Genomic DNA, 20,685 nt, shown 5'->3' on the forward strand with positions numbered 1-20,685 from the left:
TGCAAGGTAGAAAATGCTATGCATTTGCCAAAGTATGATTGTGTCCAAAGCGGGACTAAAAAACTGTAACACTTATTATTAAAAGGATTAAGCACATAAAGGATTAGTTAAAGGTGTACCGCTAACTGATCTATGGCAACCTCTCCTACTTTTTCGTAAATGACGCACATAATAGAAAGAGAGGTTCCAATGGAGCTCTCAGTGGCGGACCATAATAGTAATTATTAAAACTAATAATTTTTATCTATTCTGAAGCTACTGCAACTGGGGATCCGGGGCATTCTTGGCGTAACCTAGCGCGCGTAAGACTCGCTTTATATCTGGGAAGACAGTAGGATCTTCGATGGTTCCTGGAAGCTTGACCAGCTTTCCTCTTGCAAGGTTGGACATGGATTTCCTCAGGATCTTTCCTGACCTGGTCCTCGGGAGATTGGCAACAGCGGCCGCCTTGTGGAAGGATGCAATCGGTCCAATGAGCTCCCTCACCATGCATACCAGCTCCCGTGCTATCTCTGACTCGTTTCTCAAGGCATCTGAAAATATGGAATTATAATTATATAAATGAAAAAGCTTATGATATTGATGGGTTACAAATCCTATTGCATATCAATAGCTTTAATACACGTTATTAAAACTTTGTTTTCTATGCTTTTGTAGATAAATTATTGTGAAAAGGAAAACTGTACATTGGAGTGAAGTATCAATTCCCTGTTATAATCGATTTGTAACCTTTTTGTTAAAACTAAAAGAATTTAACTTAAGTAATTTACATCCATTCTAAGTAAGCCTGTCGTCCCACGAGTCGGTAAGCAATCGACATAACCCTAAAATTAAGTTCGCTATAGTAAGGTAACGGTCTGCAGCACACTTCACTGTGGAACTTATCTGCGCAGGGTGTTGCAGCATTCGGCCTTTGTCAATTGCTTACCGACGCATAGGACGACGGGCTTAACCCTTCTTAATTTCTAATGCTTTACTACATATAATCAAATTTGAATGGAAACATACTGAAAATTAGTGAAAAAGTCTACATAATAATATTTACCTACTTTGAAATATGATATTAATTATTATGTGGTCTTTTGGTTCTGACAAATAAGTAGGCAGGACTTAAGGCGATGCCATACGTATTAATTCAAAATCATGTGTTTTTGGTTTGAAAATTTCGTCACCTAGAAATGTTTCAGATGCTTTAATTAAATACTGAGAGTAGAATACAACTTGGCCTTTGAAATGATCGAGTATTTTTTAGATCAGTCTTTTTATAAGCCCAGAAAAAAATAATGTATCGGCCTATGAAAACTGCTTTAAAGTTCAAAATCTCCTATTTACGAACCCATTTTTGGTTATGATTTTATTGTATAATGTGGCAAATTAAGTTATTTATAAAATGATCGGAAAAAAATTTAATATTTATGCCTGAACTTCCACAAAATAAAATAAAAGGCACTTTTTGGCCATGTTTTTTTCTTGCATAAATCATAACAGGCGGATGGTGTTAAGCGGGAATTCAAACCTTATCGCCATCACCGGTCAGTGGTTGAGTGGGCATAGCGCTTGGGTCTCACCCGAGCGTCGCGTGTTCGATTCCTCGGCTGGCTAAGTCCTCCATCACAACACAAGCAACATTTTCGGCTTTCTGTGGTGGTAGTAGGAGATTTTCAAACATTGTTGGGTTATTCATAACCTGGGAATGTTTGTCTTTCTTTTTAAAATTTAAAAAAAAAAAAAAAAAATCTACGTAAGTGTTGTTATTGATAGCGGATCAATTTAAAATATTACACGACGTAGTGCATCGCCTTAACCCAAATTCGAGAAATATTAATCTATAATACGTAGATGTACTATGTACTTACTGGGTCGGATGACAAACAAACAAAGTGGGATTTCCCCTTTGGTGCTCTCAGGAACCCCGATCACGGTGGCATCCGACACATCAGGGTGCCCCAACACCACATCCTCCAGAGCACTGGTGGAGAGCCGATGCCCCGCCACGTTGATCACATCGTCGTCTCTTGCCGTCACGTAAATGTGCCCGTATTCATCTGCATAGCCGGCATCCATGGTGTCGTAGTAGCCCTGATAGGAAAAACACAGTTCTGTTATTAATAATTGAATTTATATTAGTGATGCGTCATTCATGAACGAGCCTCACAATTGAGCTACCTATTTTTGATGAGCTGTATTCTTACGACTCACGGCCAACTGTGCCACGGCTCAATTAAACGGTAACTCTTTTTCTTTTTTTTTTCACATATTTCGTATGTTTACCTACACCTATTAACCTCATAGCATCTTATTTTTCTCATGATAAGGAGTGGCGTACAGGTACCATGACTCCCGCTCTTAATCAAATGAGTCAGACCCATCGCTAATTTATATGACCTGGGGACCATTCCCATGTAACAGTTATTGCATAAAAATTTCGGATATGAAATGGGAAGAACAGGTGTAATTTTAAACATTATCATGGCTGAGAAACATTCTCAGCCATGAGGGTCTCTTTCGGTTGACTAACAACAGAGGAGAGGTCTTGCAAAATTTTATTTGTGTACAAAAATTTTTACAACATTACAGATATTTTATCTAACTAATTGTAAAAGTACCATTTTCACAGTGAGAATGTAGCGCCAAAAACCTTACAAACTCATTGAATTTCCCGAAGAATATGTTTTTATCTAATATATTTAAATAGCGTATCGCTCTTCCCACGGGCGAATTCGGATACAGATTTGTACGACTCAATCGGCAATATTATATGTTATGGTGACATGCCCGAGAGTGAGACTCCGGGACAAATAAATTGATTTACGCCAGAATCTCACCGTTAGAGACGCTGTGTAAGAAATGTGTAAGTAAGGAGAAATTTTTGGAAAATCACAAAAGTATCCACATTTTCCAAATGGCAGTGTCTCATCAGAGTCCTAACACGCTTTGAGGAACATGTACACCAGTTTCATATCAAGCAACTATTTATCTCCACCTTAAATCTATAATGACTGGACTATGTACAATTGTGCATACATAAGTATTGAATTGTGGTAAAAATAATCTCGTCGAATTTAATGTTTCAAAGACCCAATCCTGTCTGATTACGTCTAAAAGGGATCCAAATGATAATCTAGTCTCCTTCAACGGAAGCAATCTTCCGAACAGGCCTTCCATTGATATGCTTGGTGTAACTATAAGTGACCAGCTCAGGTACGGGGGCTCCATCGAAGCCAGAGTAAAGTTGGCCTCTCAGAAGCTGGGCGTACTGTACAGGGCCCGCAGATACTTTAATAGTACACAACTGCTCACCCTGTACAAATCGCAAGTGCGCCCTACTGTCGAGTTTGGCAGCCATCTCTGGTCTGGAGCCCCAAAATACCTGAAAAAAACCCTTGACTCTCTGCAGAAACGGGCGGTCCGTTTGATAGATTCCCCAATCTTAACAAACGGACTGCAATCTTTAGAGCACAGGCGTCAGGTAGGTATGCTGTCCTTGTTCTATCGGTATTACAATGGAAGATGCTCTGAGGAACTAGCGTCATTGATCCCTTCGGCACCGGTGCGTAGTCGGGATACACGCCAAACGCGCGCCCAACATTTGTACACAGTTGACACTTGTCACATGAGAACGGGTCGCTTCTACGATTCGTTCTTAAGTTCAACAGCTCGGCTGTGGAACGAACTGCCGGCCTCTGTGTTTCCTCCCTCCTACAACATGGGACTCTTCAAGACCCATGTTCGCTCCTTCCTCTCCACAAAAAGACCCTCCACACAGCATCCCCAAAGATGACATAGGCCCTGAGGGAAATTATTTTCTTCAGGGCCTCCTGTGTGGAGTAAATATAAAAAAAAAAAAAAAATAAATAAATACTCACTGGGAATCTGGAGAAGTAAACGTGTTGGAAGCGTTCATCAGCGAGGTACAGTGTGGAGGCAGTGCCAGGGGGAAGGGGCAGTCTCACAGCAATGCGGCCCAGCTCGTTGGGGTCCGCCCTGCTGCCGTCCAGGCGCAGGATTCGCACTGGAACATTTATATATGTTTCAAGTCGAAATGTTTGCATTATTTTTGCTATTTTATAAAATGTAGAAAGCTTTGTAATTTTAAAACTGTATTTCAGTGAAATCAACTGTTTTCTAATAGTGTAGGTGGACATCCAATGCCGGGCTATTGTTTTCGGTGAGTTTCCTGCAACTCAGTCAACATAGTAGTTCAATAACTTGGAAGAAGTATATTATGTATACATTGGCCCGACATCCCTGCACTGTCATGCGCTGAATTTTGCTATTTTGGAAGATGTTGTAGGTAAAATACGGGGTGTCTGGGGGTAAAGTGCGCTAACTTCGGGGGGTGATTCTTCATAATTTTAGAAATAAAAAATATTAATAACTTTGTCGAAATTCTAATGTTTTAAGGTAGTTTTTAGGTAAAAAGTTGAATTATTTGTTTTGAATTGGTGAATAAACATTATGTAGAATCACCTCCCAAAGTTAGCGCACTGTACCCCCAGACCCCCTGTATTATTATGTAAACTTGGTTTATATTATTTATTTTGTTTCATTCTTTGCTAATATGTTATTGTGTGTAATCTAAAACGAATTCTGCAGACGCATTAGTCTAGAGACATTTTTTGTAATACAAGCATTTTTCATAAATTTCCTGTTTATGTATCTAAGAAATAATAAATTAGTGTACTGAGTAACCGTTTTTGGCAATATAAAACAGCAAATAATAGCGAGAAAACAAAATGACAAAAAACTGCGTACGACATACTTCAAAGCAGGGATAGGAAGTGTCCTTCACTAAACACTAAATAATAATTTCCTTTTTTTAATACTATTGACACATATCAGTAGCATAATAAATGATCCAGCGCTGAGATCTTGTGTCTTACCATCATATCCAGGCACGGCCATGCCGGCAGAGTACTTGGGTGGGCGCACATTCCCCTGGTCCAAGCCCAGGCAGGTGGCCGTGATGGCGTGCCCCGTCTCTGTCTGCCACCAGTGGTTGAGGATGGGCACATTGAACACCTTCTCAGCCCACGTCTGCAAAGGAAAACATGCTCTGTTATTTTATACAATACATTAATAATAATTTCTAAAAAGTAAAATGATCCAAAAGAAAAAACTTTGAAATACCTGCTCTGTTTTTCATGGCACAGTGACCAGTGACATGTAAACTGTAACGTAAGTGACATGTAATGTGAACTTCTGTCATTATAATAAAAAAAAGTTCGTAATCGACAACACAGTAACTAACTTTTTACATAATATTAAAGTCCTAGCCAAGGCGCAATTAGCACGCATATAACACCTAATAACACAAACGCCTGTCAATTATGATTTTGCAATTTACATTACTCCAGAGTTATGAATATTGCATTGATGAGATACTTCTTTTATGCATTGTAGATTGTTCATAAATGATTTTGTGCATTGTAGATTATTGTTCATTCGACCGGTCGCTGGCTGATTTGACATCACGTTTGGGCATCACAACACAAGCAACACTGTGGTGGTAGTAGGAGATTTTCAAATATTGTCAGGTTATTCGTAACACGGGATGTCATTGTATAAAAAAATTAAAAATTATAATGTTTCTCTAAAAAAATTTATTTTCGTTTCGGGCGAGCTGAATGATCCTGGTATATTTTGGAATATTTTAAAACTATTAAAATTTTGAGAACTGCAGGGCTGGCCCTGTGAAGGCGCAATTGGAGCCACTCCGACTAACTAAGGCGCTGATAATACCTAAAATCTAGTACAGCGCCCTTGATAAAAAATACGTCTTTACATTCTTGTACTCCTGGTAGATTGTCAAAAAATTATCGAGAATTTATTAATATTTTGGGGTTTATTAATTAATGTAAATGACTCCAGAGTTGTGATGATTGCATGGTTGAGATGCAACAGGTGTTTTTCAAAAAATACCTGTCCAAGCTCTTGTGATCCTAGTAGATTAAAAAATGTAATAACAATTTTTTCTCAGAGCTTCTCAAATTGCAATTTTAGTGTGTGAGCGAAAATTAATTATGTAGAATAAGTAGATAAGTATAAGCCAGTCGTCCCACGGGTCAGAAAGCAATCGATATAAACCAAATGCTGTGAGACCCTGAGCAGAAAATTAAGTTTTCTAAAGTAAAGTAACGGTCTGCGGCGCAATTCAGTGTGAAACTTTTTCGCGTAGGGTCTTGACCTTTCTCACCGACCCCTGGACAACGAGCTTAATGTAACACTATTTCTTACTTCTTAAAGAGTGACCATTTCATGATCCATAATTGATTACCGAACTACGTTAAATATTAACATTTAAGTAATAAACCAAAAGGATACCATAATTTTACTAACCTTTGTCTCGTCATCGCAATGTTCTCCAGCGACAAACACGTTCCTCAATGTCTTGGTGGAGTACTTTCTGCTGAACCTCATCTCCGGGTCCTCTCGCTTGATGACTCGGAAAGCCGTGGGGATGGTGAAAATGGCATTCACTTGGTGCTGATGAATGATTCTGAAACAGTCATGAATTTTAATAACATCTATATTTTATACAAACTCACGTTTTTTTTTTACTTTGCCTTATAAGAGGGGTCTCTACAGTCATAGACAGAGAGAATGATCCGTTGAATCTTTAAAAATCGGTCTTGGAACACACTCATTGCTTTATTCACATTCTTACATCTCAAATATACCCCTCCATCTGTTATTCTGACTCCTGACCGACCCGGTTTGCCTGAATTCATTTGGTAGTGCCATGTCGCTCGTGGGCGACTTCGATTTCATATACTATTCATATTCGCGTCATAGGTAAATTCCGCCTCCTTTGTACAGAACCTAGCAGCTTTATAATTTATTTGGAAACTCCAGCCCAGAGGTGACCCCTAAATTCAAATGTTGGACGCACTTGATATTTGTATGGAGTTAGTGGCTGGTCATACTGCAAGAATCTGGTAGATCCCTATTCAAAACGCCCAGTTTTTTTCTGTGAAACCAAACTTACTTGGGTTTGTAAGGATAATAATATGTACCTACTGTCCATAAATGACTACAATATAATAAATTATGTTGGTATATTACAGGGACTCTATACATACAATGGAATGGGGCTAATTCCGAAAAATCCTACGAAGAGATTTAGATTTCCTGAACTTTTTGCAAACAATGAAAAAAATTTTTTTCTAGAATTTATTTGGCTTTCAGAATTTGAGGGCGTTCTTGGTAATCGTTTCCATAAAAATGAATATTTAAATGAACAAATTCAAAATAAGTTGGATAAAGGAAGTGCATCTTAGACTTTAGAAGAGATGGGATGTTTTTTGAAAAGACTTGAAAGAAATACGAGGGATAAATTTTGACTTAAAACATATACTTAAAATTGTTTTTTGTTATTTTTTCCTGATCGCGAGTTAACGACAATTTACAGATTGTTCTCTCCAATTCATTTTTTCAATATTTCCCAGATTCTATAATATTTTTAAGACTGTTAAATATTTTTGTTATAATTTTTACAGACTGTGTTTTTATATTTTTGTCTTTAGATTGCAAGTTGTTTATGACTCTGTTCTCTCAGTCATGTATTTACTTTAGTTTTGAATTTATTCATTTCATATTTTATTTTTTTTTGTTTGAGTAGGTACGGCTTTTTATACTTACGCCAATGAAATTTAATATTTCTCTGTCCAATATATGTATGCAAATTGGGAATATACAGTATATTTTGGCTTATTGCCCTGGTTGAGTATTTATGTTAGGCAGTGGATTATTCATTATATTTTTTATGTTTAAATAAAACATTTTTTAATAAAGTTTTTGAGAATAATGAGTATTACTAATTATTATTAGTAAAAATCTCTTTACTAAATGGGATTTCAGGCCTGTAGAGAAAGAATTAACCGGTTTCCTGATAAAATTTCAGTAAACATCGGATCTATTATCACCTATAGTGATATATTCTAGGTTCTGATAATGGACACCCACTATGTATATGTGGACACCGTTATTTTTGTCCGAAACGTTGGCTAAATAAAGATTTGGCGCAACATGGAATAACACCCCAAAAATAGATTACCATAATACATTTGGCAGTGAAAATCTCAAATCATATATTATCACTTCTACACTCAGATTCTAAATAAATTAGCAAAACTAATTTTTCTGTGTGTATTAAGAGGGAAGAAACAAGATTTATCTAGTATTATTTGCACTGGATGAAAAGTTGAGGTTAAAAAGTAAGCCATTGTGCTTTAAACCTTATATAATGAAAAGTTGGTGCACGGTGCATCAAACTTTTCCCTTATTTTCCCAGCGCCTTTCTACACAAATTGTGTAACTTGCTGGCTTTGTGTTTCGCGCGCAATTTTATTCGGAGTTATTGTTTCAATGAATTAACATTGAACAATGAACAATGAATGTTGAACAACGCTTTATAACTTCAGTCAGTGTGGTAGAACGTGTACAATGTATATGGTAGAACCTGGGCAGTGGACACTTTAGCTAAAGTATGTGCATTGCGTTTTTTGACATGTCCCACGATTTTTATTGGATTTTTCATAGTTATGACGGCCTCCTTGATCGAGAGGTAAGGCTTTCGACTATAAAGCTGGAGGTCAAAACTCACAGTGAGCAAGTAAATTTTATTTGATTTTTTTATGTTCTTTCACAAATCACAAATTAATAATTTAAACTAGGATATTAGAGACACTTAGAGCCAGCAAAAGAAAGGAGATAGACACTCTCGAAAGGTAGTGCCGGAGAAAAATGCTAAGGATTACGTGGACAGTCAGGCGCACAAATGAATTTGTTCATTTTATACACACAAAGTATTTTAAGATGCTTTGCTTGCCAAACTGAGGATTCCAATTGGGGGAAATTTATAGTCACTGGCCAAGTGGAAGTCAGGAGAAGCAGAGGAAGGTCACCAATGCGCTGGAGGGACCAAGAATCACTGGCGATCGATATGTCGGTGTCGGTGTCCTCGCATCGCAGAACCGCGAGGAGTGGTGGATCCTTGTCCACTATGGAAATTGGAGTGGGAGTCATGATCCTCAGCAATAGGATTCAAAGCTAAAATAACACCACAATATTGAGACGTATTCGTCTGCGAATCGTCTAAACTTATCTGGAATTAAAATATGCATTAGAGGTGGCCGCCGAATTAAGCTAGATAGGTAGGTACCTACCTGAAGTACTGTCCAGGGTCTGGTGTCCTGTCAGGCTTCCCCTCGTACATGATGGACGTGATGCCGTACAGCAGCGGGCCGTAGCAGATGTAGGAGTGCCCGACGACCCAGCCAAGATCGGAGGCCGACCACCAAACATCCCCGTCCTTCATTCCGTAGATGGCGCGCATGGACCAGGCCAGCGTGGCGATGTGACCTCCAACAGGACGCTGGATTCCCTTGGGCTTGTCTGGAATAGAAATAAGATTTGACTTCGACAGTCCGTGTTTCGGTTCCAGTTTATTAGAGTGTGATTGATGATTATTAGTGCAGTAGAAATGCTTTTAGCACATCGGGAATAGTTTAAGAGGTCACCCACAGATGACATATAGCTGTTGATAATTCGGGAAATGATTCTATAATAAACACTATTATAACAATACCTGCCGCCTGCTTAAGAAGTCGTTCGGGCAAATTGTTATCTATCACAAATAAAATCCATTTTTTTTTTTTTTTAATTTTATTTAATGATTTTCTGCGAAAAAGTTACAACAGGGAGTAATCAATAAACAGGTCAACAAATGAACATTCAAGATTAGGTATGATTTGAGGTTTTCACGGCCAATAGTATTATCGTGATTTATTTTAGCGTAGATGTGAGGATTGCGGTGAAGTACGTTTTTATCTTTGTAGAAGTGATATCGCTCGATACGGAGGAAGCAGTAACACGGCATAATACCCCAAAAATAATTGCCACCAATTCAGCCCAACAACCACAAATAAACCACTCACTACATCGATATTTTCGGGATTTTAGTATGAAACAAATTAGTCCTAAAAAACCATAAATATGCCAATATATAGACAGTAAAATTCTCATTCGGAACCTTCTTATTATTACTAAAACAGTAAAATTCTTAAGGCGATGCCATACGTAGTAATGCAAAATCATGTGTTTTTGGTATGAAAATTTGGTCGCCTATAAATGTTTCAGATGCTTTAATTAAATACTGCGAGTAGAATACATCTTGGCCTTTGAAACGATCGAGTATTTTTTAGATATGTATTTTTATAAGCCCAGAAAAAAATAATGTATAAGGCCTATGAAAACTGCTTTAAAGTTCAAAATCTCCTACTTACGAACCCATTTTCGGTTATGATTTTATTGTATAATGTGGAAAATTAAGTTATTTATAAAATGATCGGAAAAAAATTAAATATTTATGCCTGAACATCCACAAAATAAAATAAAAGGCACTTTTTGGCCATGTTTTTTTCTTGCATAAATCAAAACAGGCGGATGGTGTTAAGCGGGAATTTAAACCTTATTGCCATCTACTTAAGGGTTGTTATTGATAGCGGTTCAATTTAAAATACTACACGACGTAGTGCATCGCCTTATGCAGTAAAATAATTACAGTAAAATTCTCATTCGGAGCCTACTTATTATTACTATACACTAATGGATACAGTTAGGCAATCATATGTCACAATGTTTCGGTTCCAATTTTCGATCGGACTTATACCACCCCCTGCCAACAACGAAGTGCTACTATTTGACTTGAATAAAACAAAACATCATTACTCATTCATTATCAATAATGGTTGACTGAGCGTAGCGAAATCCAGTTTTAACTCGTGTATTTCGTTTGTCTGTAAATTGCTTTGTACATTCCTTGTCCGGTTCAAGATGGTGGCCGTTTTAATGGTTCAGTGAAGATTATACAGGTTCCTATTTTTATAATTACCTATTATTACCAGCTCTGTATTGTTTTTGTTAAGTTATGTTTATGTTATACTTATGTTATGTTTATGGTAGGTTTAGGTTTATGATATGTTATGTGTATGTTATGTTGTGATATGTTTATGCAGAGATGTACTTTATTTCAAATAAATCCATTTCAAATGGAAATGCAAAATGCAAAATGGGTATTTTCCATTTTGCATTTTAAATGCTTTTCTAAAAACCATTTTGCATTTTGCATTTTAAATGCTTTTCTCAATGCATTTTCCATTTTAAATGCTTTTTTGCAACATTCTTCCTACTATCTCCACTCATCTTTTTTTCATAAGCCCCAAATATCAGTCGGTCCTCAACCACGCTATGAGAGATAATTTACATTTGTCAAGTTGCTCCCTGGTAGAAGCCCTGGCAATTGGGTGATACCATTACAAAAAATACTGATTCAAATACTGAACATGGGGCCATGACGCTGTAATATTAAATGTTAGATAGCAGTTTCTATGTTTTTACGTTGGCAACATTTGTCCCGCGCAATTTTTTTTTGGTTCATAATCCGTAGTCGTGGCATTTTTTGATTTACCATCATGTAATATGTTTGTTCTAAATTGATGTCCATTATTAAATGACAAAACTGTTTAAAATTCTATATTTATTTTAATTGTTTGACCTGAGAAACCATTTTGCATTTTCAATGCATTTTGAAAATGGGTATTTTGCATTTTGCATTTGAAATGCTTTTCTAAAAACCATTTTGCATTTTGCATTTTCAAATGGAAAAGTTTTGACCCATTTCCATTTTGCATTTCAAATGGTTTTGGGTACCCATTTTGCACATCTCTGTGTTTATGTTATGTTCATGGTATGTTTGCGTTATCTTTATGTTTTATAATCACATTTGTTTACTCTCATATGCTGTGTTTGTTTATAAGATTGCCAATTTCATAGTTCTGTTTAAAAAAAAACGCTTCTAACTTTAGAAAAATCTTTGGTTAAATAACGAAAAGCGCCCAATTGTACACAGGTTCCTATGTTTATAATTTTGTGATAACCTACTGTTACCAACTCTGTACCGTTTATGTTAAGTATGTTATGTTATGTTTATGTTATGTTTGGTTTATATATGTTACGTTATTTTAATTGTAAATGGCCAAGATCACCCCTAATGGGTGAAAGCCAAAATAAAGAATGAAAAAAAGAGATTATTTTTCAAATGATATTATGGTACCTACATAATATTAAGGTAGGATGGAACGTCACTTCCCTTTGGACAAATTATATAATTCTTTATTTGAAATAAAAAAAATAAATCTTTTTCAATTAAGTAGGTTGGAATTTAAGTACCTACTTACAAATCGTATGATTTTACTTAACTTACTTACTAACATACTTTTTTGGACAAGAATTCTACTGTTTAGAGAAATACAATTTAATTTTTTTATATTTAATTATGAAGACATTTAATTTTACGCTTCGGAAATGTGTGCAAAAGATTTATAGAAATTATGAAATTCCACTAGATTATTGGAGATTCCATGGAATTGTTGTACCTGTAGTTCCAGAGGTGTAGAGGATATAGAGCGGCTCGTTGGCCTCAACGGGCACGCAAGGGTGCGGCTCCATCTTCAGGGCGTCATTCCAGTTGAGGTCCATGTCCTCCATCAGGTCGCAGGTCAGCACCTCACGACGCTGGTAAATGATGCAGCGGTTGGGTTGATGCTCGGATGCGGCCAGAGCCTCGTCCAATATTTCTTTATACCTTGAAAAATAAAGGAACGTTAAATAATCGCCTGAGATTTTGGAGGCAGGTTTGGGTTAACTATTAATTGGATAACCAACACCTTTGCCTTAGGTCACCCCAAAAGGTTCACTATGTTTGGTGACTGTGAAGGATTCATTGGGTAAGGTTTGTCCCAGAACATCCTCTTCTTTATTTCTTTAAAGAGACCTATTCTCCTTTCCCTTAAAAGACTCTCTACACGACATCAGAGAGAAATTTACAACAGAGAGAGATTTACAACGTAGATACCTATGTCTTAGCGGTAGGAACATTAAATATTAAAAACGATTTATTTTAAAGCACTACATTTACTGTCAACATTGATGTGTAATATTTGTATTAGACATGATACGAAAAAATATGTTCCGCTTTTTACCTCCAACTGACCTCCAACTCTCTCAACGCTCTAACTAAAACTAACGAATCCGGTCTACGCGCACCACTTATCGCGTTAACAAGTTTCGACGATTATAGTGATTTGTTTTTGGGGTATTATGCCGTGTTGTGCTACCTCCTTCTTTATCCAACGTTTCGGACAGCATTGCACCTTAAAACTAGGCAAATGCCAGTATTATGGTGGTAACATAATCTCAATATAGTATAAAATAAAGTCGTTATCCGCGTCTGTCTTTTTGTGCGCTTAGTTCTTCTAAACGCGCAAAGGATTGTGATTTGGTTTTCACTAACACTTGGAGATTTTTTTCCGAAAGGTTTATATATTATACATGCACATTATATTTATAGAAAGCAGAGAAAAATCGATGTTTTGTAATCAACTCGTAAAAATATTTTTTTTCGGGCGCTTACATTGCTAACGCTGGCTAAACCTTATGATATACAACAAAATAATGTACTACGGAATTGTATATCTTTAAAAGGCCTACAGAAAAGTCTATGATAAAGGTCTTTCTCATAAGGATAACCCATAGCAACACCGGATACACGTCAGCTAGTACATTATATAATAACACTAGACAATGACTTTGATAGTGACAAAAGTCAGATTAATAACTTTTATTTTAAAAATGATTAATGTAATAGACAGCCCTGATTTATTTAGTCTAATCACCTTCAAAATTCCAACTAAAACTATTCCATCGAAAATTATGTTTAATTGCAACAACAATATCAGGACTTAGTCATTTGTACTTGTATCTAGATTGCATGCAGTTGGCAATACTCTCCCAGAAATTGTGGTTTATTCAACTGCACGGAATATAGTTACAAGAAGGGTATATTAACGTACCTCGATAATAATAACAATTAAGATTAGCATGATACTTTTCTTCTGCATGGGTTCTATGTAATTTTAAAAGAAAATTTCACTTTTCATTACTGTACCACTGAATTATTATGTACATATTATAACATGTTTGTAAAGGCCCTTTTGGGCGTTTAATATATATAAATAAATAATAAAACTAATGATAAAGTAAAAACAAAAATAATCATAAGGGCCCGTTCACACATGGGAGTCCGTTTTACTGGTACGTTTTTATCGGATACGTCATAAATGTATGCTCTGTTCACACATAGGCACCGTATAACGTTCAACGGATCCGTCATTACTGGATGCGACGTGTGAACAGTATACCGCGGATGCCGCCTCTATTCTACAAGGATGGACGCTGTCGTGTTGAATTGGTACAACACCTCCCCCTCCTACACCCCGCACACACCTCCCGCCACGCACACAGTATCTATCCGTTAAAATTCTACGTATCCGTATATTTTTACTGTTCCGTCGTCCAGTATTAGATGACAAAACGGAATGTAATTTTTTTACGGAACGATATTTTTTACTGTATACAGAATACTGAGCCATGTGTGAAGTCGCTCATACAACTACATACGCCATCGACGAAAAAAAACGTACACAATAAAACGGAACAGTAAAACGGAGACATATTGTGTGAACGGGCCGTTATTCGACATCTCCGTTCCATTATTTTTTTTTAAAGTTTCTTTATTCATTGAAATTATTTGTTACACGCATTGAGGATTTTTCGACCACCATGCTAGGCACATGCCCGTGTTATGGTGATCGATTTTCTATACATTAACATAAAGAATGTGAGAGAATAAAAAAAGAAAGGATTATTTTTATTATGAAAATCTATATGTGCTTGATTACATTGGTAGGTAGGTACATTATTTTGCAGCAATTTTGTACAAATTAATCAAAGTTAGAATTCATGTTTCAAGTCCGGCGAATTACACTGAACACTGGAGTCAATTATTATTGTTACGGTGGTTTACTCAGCTGGTAGCTAAGGTGGCACAGTAGGTACATGGAACTTGTATGCCGTACAGTGGTGCCAAACAGTTTTAAGTAATTTATGTAAAAAGTTTTTAATCTTTCGGCTATTAATATTATAGTAATTATATATAGTTCTTTACAAACAAAAACTTTCATTAGCTAGCTATCGATTAGGGTGCATCGGTGCTTGTAGGCATGACAAGGCAGGAGATGTCATGTTGGAGAACAGCAGACTCCAAAAAGTCCAGTCCTCCTCGTATACTTACTTATAACTTATATCGTTCACTTTTCAATAACAGAACTGTCTCAAAGTCAGGTTTGATCGATAAATAGATTATAATGAGCTTTAAAATTCATAAACTGATGATAAACTTCAAAGTGCATAAAGTGAACGGAAAACCAAGGAGACAGAAGAACTGAGATGAAATGTAAACTCACCTAACGATTTTGTTAGGCTCAATTCCACAGCTAGCGGCAATGATGACTTTGGGTTGTGCGTGGTCAATTCGGGCACAGAGCTCCCGAGCTGCGAACCCTGTAAATCGAAGGAATTAATGGTTTTATCAACAAAAAAATCGAAATATTCAATCGACATTGGTACGAATAAGGCTGCGCAGCCGTTCATCTAAAACAAGGCTGCCCAACCCCAGGCCCGCGGGCCACATTGTGGCCCGTGAACGAATTATAAGCGGCCCGCGTGAACCATTTTCAAAATACCCGCCAATTTGAAAATTACTTGGATCGAAAAATATTTTCGTATCATTGCATCATCCACCAGGAGGCGTTGTGTGCAAAGGACATAAAGTTGAATGATATAATGGAGCCGGTACGCTGCATAAATTAAAAATCCTGCCAATATCCAGTTTGAACTCACTGAACTGCAAAATCATTCTGCACTGAAAAACCTTTTTGCAGGAAACATATTTTCAAAGTTAGAAACTTCTTCAGAAGAATTTGGAGATTTCTGGAAATTGGTGCCAAGGAAGTTTTGGATCAACTTGTTTTTTGTTTGTGAAAAGTTTTTTTCTAATCTTAATTTTGTAAAAAATAAATACCGCACATCTCTAACTGAGCAACATATGTCTGATTTGTTGCTACTGTCAACATTTTAACTGACTCCTAACATAGGAGAATTATTAAAACAAAAACTATGTCAAAAATCATATTGATTGTACAAATTACTTGGATTTAGATTTTTGTTACATAAAATGTTGATTCGTTATGTGGCAGTAGATGCTATTTATTTTATTATTTCAAAAACGACAATAAAATTTCAATATGTTTATTTGTTTGTTGCATAAAACAAGAGATTAAAAAGCTTAGGTAACAAAAATAGGAACCGTCAGTAGTCGCAGTGGCCCGCCAGTGACTTTTAAATCGTCAATTTTGCCCAACTGTTAAAAAGGTTGGGCAGCCTTGATCTAAAACATAAAATTTCTTTTAAAGGACTTTAAAAAGGTTACATATAATATCCTGGAAGGCTTAATTTGACCTTTCACCTCTGGGGAACAGATTTAAAGTTGCGCGCGGATGTAGTATTTACCTCCGAAGACCACGGAGTGCACGGCGCCCAGTCTGACGGTGGCCAACATGGCCATGACGGCTTCGGGGATGAGCGGCATGTACACCAGCACCCGGTCCCCGCGGCCCACCCCCAGGGCGGCCAGAGCTCCTGCCAGACGGGAAACCTGTTGCGGAAGAAACAAAAATCCTATTATTTAACTTGCTAAATCGGGTGCCTACCACCTAAACACTTCCAACGAACCCCTCTATATGGATTATCTAGCAACCATCTTACTAATCATATTATTATATGCCCATTTAACGTATTCATTTCATATTTTCAATTCATGTTGTGGTAAAGCCGGCCTTTAGCCTGGTTTAACCAAACGAATGCCATGGTAATAAATCAACTTCGTCACTGTTCTGATCTTACGCGCCGCGCAATATTTACACCATGTTTTTAAGGCTGTTAATGTTTGGTATTGGAGCAAATATAGAGCATATTGCACTTGGGAGGAAATTTTTCTAAAGTGCTCTATTTAACCAAAACCTCCTAGATCACTAGGTCGGGGCACTCATTCAAAGCAGCCTCATAACATGTTTGGGATTTTTTTTAAAGTTTCTGTTTTTATATTTATTCTTATGTATTAAAACATCTTAAAATATTTCAGTTAATTTAAATAACTAAACAAAAATACGTTATTTAGAGGTTCTAATACAAGTTAGTAGACTGATTTGATTCAGTGTCCCGGCCTTGTGATCGAGGGGGTTTTGATTAACTCTTAAATGCATGACTTCAAAGATTTTAATACAATGTGTATTTTATTATTTATGTGTGTGCTCAAATGACCGTAAAAAATGTTAAATATCAATAACTTTAATACATAATTTTTTTTGTAAAAATAATGTATTTTACAAAAGTAAAATCCTGAAGAATGTAATTTAAAATGCAAAGATTTTTGTCAAGTAGTGTCGTCATCTGTAACATTTATATTGTTGTTTTTTTTTAATGGAAAGATTTGATTACTCGCTGGCCCACAAAAAACATCTTCAAAAATGTTTTCATAAAAGTGACATTCGAAAAAGTTTTCAAATAACTTTTAAATACATATTTTTAAAAATAATTTACAGGTGAGTATATTAAAATAATATTTTTTCACAATCATAGTTTTTTTTCTGCTAAAATTTTGGTGATATTTTCAATACGAAAAATTAGTAGACAGTAAATATAACGGTACCTATGTTGAAGTTCTATCAGAAAAAAGGATGAAGTATTGGAGAAATTGGAGAAATGAAATTTGCTCAAATCTGCATTTTGATCGCACAGTGAATTGGATTGTCCATCTTCCGTCGTTTTAAAAATTACAAAACACTGCATCAAATTTCGGATTTGATTAAATGTCGTCGGCAAAAATGCAAACGTCCATCATTTTTTTCGCAAATCATTTCCAGCGACAGTGCTTTACAAATAGATTATAAACCTATCAAATATATTTTGCAATTAATACCTAAAGATGTTCAAAGACTTACGAATCAAAATTTGCAAACATATTAATTTCACTATTGATAGATTTATTTAGATTTTATTGTTGTGTGATTTTAACAAAATTTATTAATAAAGTTAAAGTAATAAGAAACGTGAAACCAATATCACTGATAGAAAAGCCCTCATCAAAGCATTAAATAGTTATTTCTACTTATAAGCCTTTATCTAGCAATTGAAAATAGAAAAAAAATATCCAGGAGCAAACTCAGGCCCGACGTATTCGGAGCGACCGCTTTAAATGGCACATGACTGGGTGTATATTTGTCAATCTATCTACGATTTCACATGATGTCAAAAATCTATTTAAATTAAATTTTTCGCTGCACGGGAATCGAACCCACAACTTTTCTACAAAAGCCAAATATAAACATCTAGCACTACCCTTGGGGATAATTTCTGACCACGTCTATCTATATACGTACATGCTATATAAATCATGATAAAGCAAAACAAACATGGTTTGTGAAATGCTGCAACTTGGAAGAATAATCTAATTTTAGTGCTGGAAATAAATTTTCCATTTAGGCATGCCTATCACCAGTATCAGTGATTATTCTATTGCACGAATAGAACTACAATGTAAATAGGTACACGGAAAAAAATAGTTTTTCTAATTTATAAAATTATTGGTAATCCGCTTAAAACGGAAAAGCCATTTACGATTGAATTAATAGGTTTCCTTTTAGTAAAATACGAATGTATTATCATATTGGAACACGTGTTCATGAAAATCTTAATATTTTCGCATTTCATCATTATATATTATCAAGGCAAATGCAGGCGTATAAACACGTGCTCCGATATATTAGGAATTTGCTAAAAGTTTATCAGGAAACGGCCTGCAATCTCGTTCTTAACCGGATTACCAAAATAATTAGAAATGCTCAGTTTGATAGTGCCTTCAGAGGGCGAAACAAAGTTATCGAAAGAATTTTTTTTAGGGCGAAACAGCTATTTAAATAATAATAATTACACAGCAGTACTTAATTATTATTTTTTTGTTAAACTAATTTTTAAGACAAGATTTTTTTATGCATAGCACAAAGGGTAACAATTATTTTATAAGCAATAATTATTAGCCTGAAACACTCATCCACATTGAAAAATCTCCTGATAAAAGATACATGACGCCAACGGGACTTGAACCCGTGTCCTTTCGATTTACGGTCGACAGCTCTGACCACTGATCTATGGCGGATTCCCTCTTATCCGCTAAATAATTCAATATATACTAGTGTTTCATTCAACAATTACTGCTTATTACATTTTTTTCACCTGAAACAACCAACTTTATTTTATATGAGAAAGGCATTGTAAGTGCTAACTCTCTCACTAGATGGCGTCGAGACAAATTGTCTACATTTTTTGGTGAGAATATTAGAACTTGTCAAATATTAATTATTATTTTTTGGTAAACTAATGTTTAAGACAAGATTTTTTATGCATAGCACAAAGGATAACAATTATTTTATAAGCAATAATTATTAGCCTGAAACACTCATCCACATTGAAAAATTTCCTGATAAAAGATCATGCATCTTCGGGCGTCATGTATCTTGTCGACCGGAAATCGAAAGGACACGGGTTCAAGTCCCGTCGGCGTCATGTATTTTTATCAGGAGATTTTTCAATGTGGATGAGTGTTTCAGGCTAATAATTATTCCTTATTAAATAATTGTTACAGCAGTACTTGTTTATAGATGAAATGTGTTTTGAAAAAATATTATTATTGAAATATTATTAAAGAACAACGAAAAATTAAAATGGAGTTCTACAAATTAAACATGATAGCAAAAAAAAATCTTAATAAATCAGAAACACTATTTTTTCTCCGTATAACATGTAATCCGATGGAAGATATATAGATAGAGGGATTAGAGAATTAGGGATGGGGCTAAAACAGAAACAGAGGGAGAAATAACTCCATAACCAAATCACTGTTTCAGAATACCCACCGCGCGATCAATAAAGTATTCAAAGGAAATTGAGGGAAATTAAACATTAATTGTTTATTAATATTATTATGACTGGACAGTTTTGTATTGTGCCGTTCAGTAATTAGTAATTAAGTCACTTCAATGGCAATTTACATAGCTATTCTTGTAAACGAAAATTGTGACTGTCATCTGAATTTAGTGTACGCATTTCTAGGAGTTATTTAAAGCCTTTGTTTCTATAAACTAAATGGTTTCAGGCTACAATAGGCCACTTGCAAGGATTTTCTAATGACTTGGAAAAAAATGAGTGGATAGATTTCTCTACTAAGATTACGAAAATGTTACTCAAAAAATTTTGAAATGTATAGTTTTTTTTAAATAAAATAAATAAATCTGTTATTTTTGGCTTGTGACGTCACCACTTGAAAATGTTCCGTCTCCAATATTATTGAATTAATTTTTGTAAAATTCCACACTGATTATTTTTTTTATATGGCAACACCTTGATTTCCGGCGACTTGTGAATTTGAATATTGACACTTGTTTGGGGTTTGGCTGTTTGTATTGTAGTCCGCTAACTTTGTTGAGAAATTAAGCATATATTATTTGGAAATGATTGAAGTAGATTTTGTTCAGGGTCAGTCTGACAATTTGCCGAACATAGATTCATTTATGATGGCTACTTTTCTAAGTAATAATATGAATTTCATTGGAAGCGAAATTAGAAATGTCAAAACAAAAAGGTTAGTATTTTTTCTGTATCTTCTAATAT

At 35.6% G+C, this 20,685-nt stretch overlaps 1 protein-coding gene across 1 annotated transcript in view; it reads right to left on the reverse strand.

Moving 5' to 3' along the window:
• Positions 1-20,685, reverse strand: part of LOC149417597 (acyl-CoA synthetase short-chain family member 3, mitochondrial) — a 61,747-nt gene continuing 41,062 nt past the window's right edge. Inside the window, exons 4-12 of the mRNA XM_089640099.1 lie at positions 16,471-16,615; positions 15,366-15,462; positions 12,438-12,646; positions 9,168-9,396; positions 6,340-6,499; positions 4,884-5,037; positions 3,867-4,012; positions 1,857-2,079; positions 1-533 (exon numbers count right to left, since the gene is read on the reverse strand). Coding sequence (XP_089496225.1) covers positions 256-533; positions 1,857-2,079; positions 3,867-4,012; positions 4,884-5,037; positions 6,340-6,499; positions 9,168-9,396; positions 12,438-12,646; positions 15,366-15,462; positions 16,471-16,615 — 1,641 coding nt within the window. The 3' untranslated portion in view covers positions 1-255. The remainder of the gene's footprint in view (positions 534-1,856; positions 2,080-3,866; positions 4,013-4,883; positions 5,038-6,339; positions 6,500-9,167; positions 9,397-12,437; positions 12,647-15,365; positions 15,463-16,470; positions 16,616-20,685) is intronic.

Source organism: Hesperophylax consimilis, chromosome 15 (assembly GCF_061612785.1).
Source record: "Hesperophylax consimilis isolate HC1 chromosome 15, BYU_Hcon_1.0, whole genome shotgun sequence".
Classification (NCBI taxonomy): domain Eukaryota; kingdom Metazoa; phylum Arthropoda; class Insecta; order Trichoptera; family Limnephilidae; genus Hesperophylax; species Hesperophylax consimilis.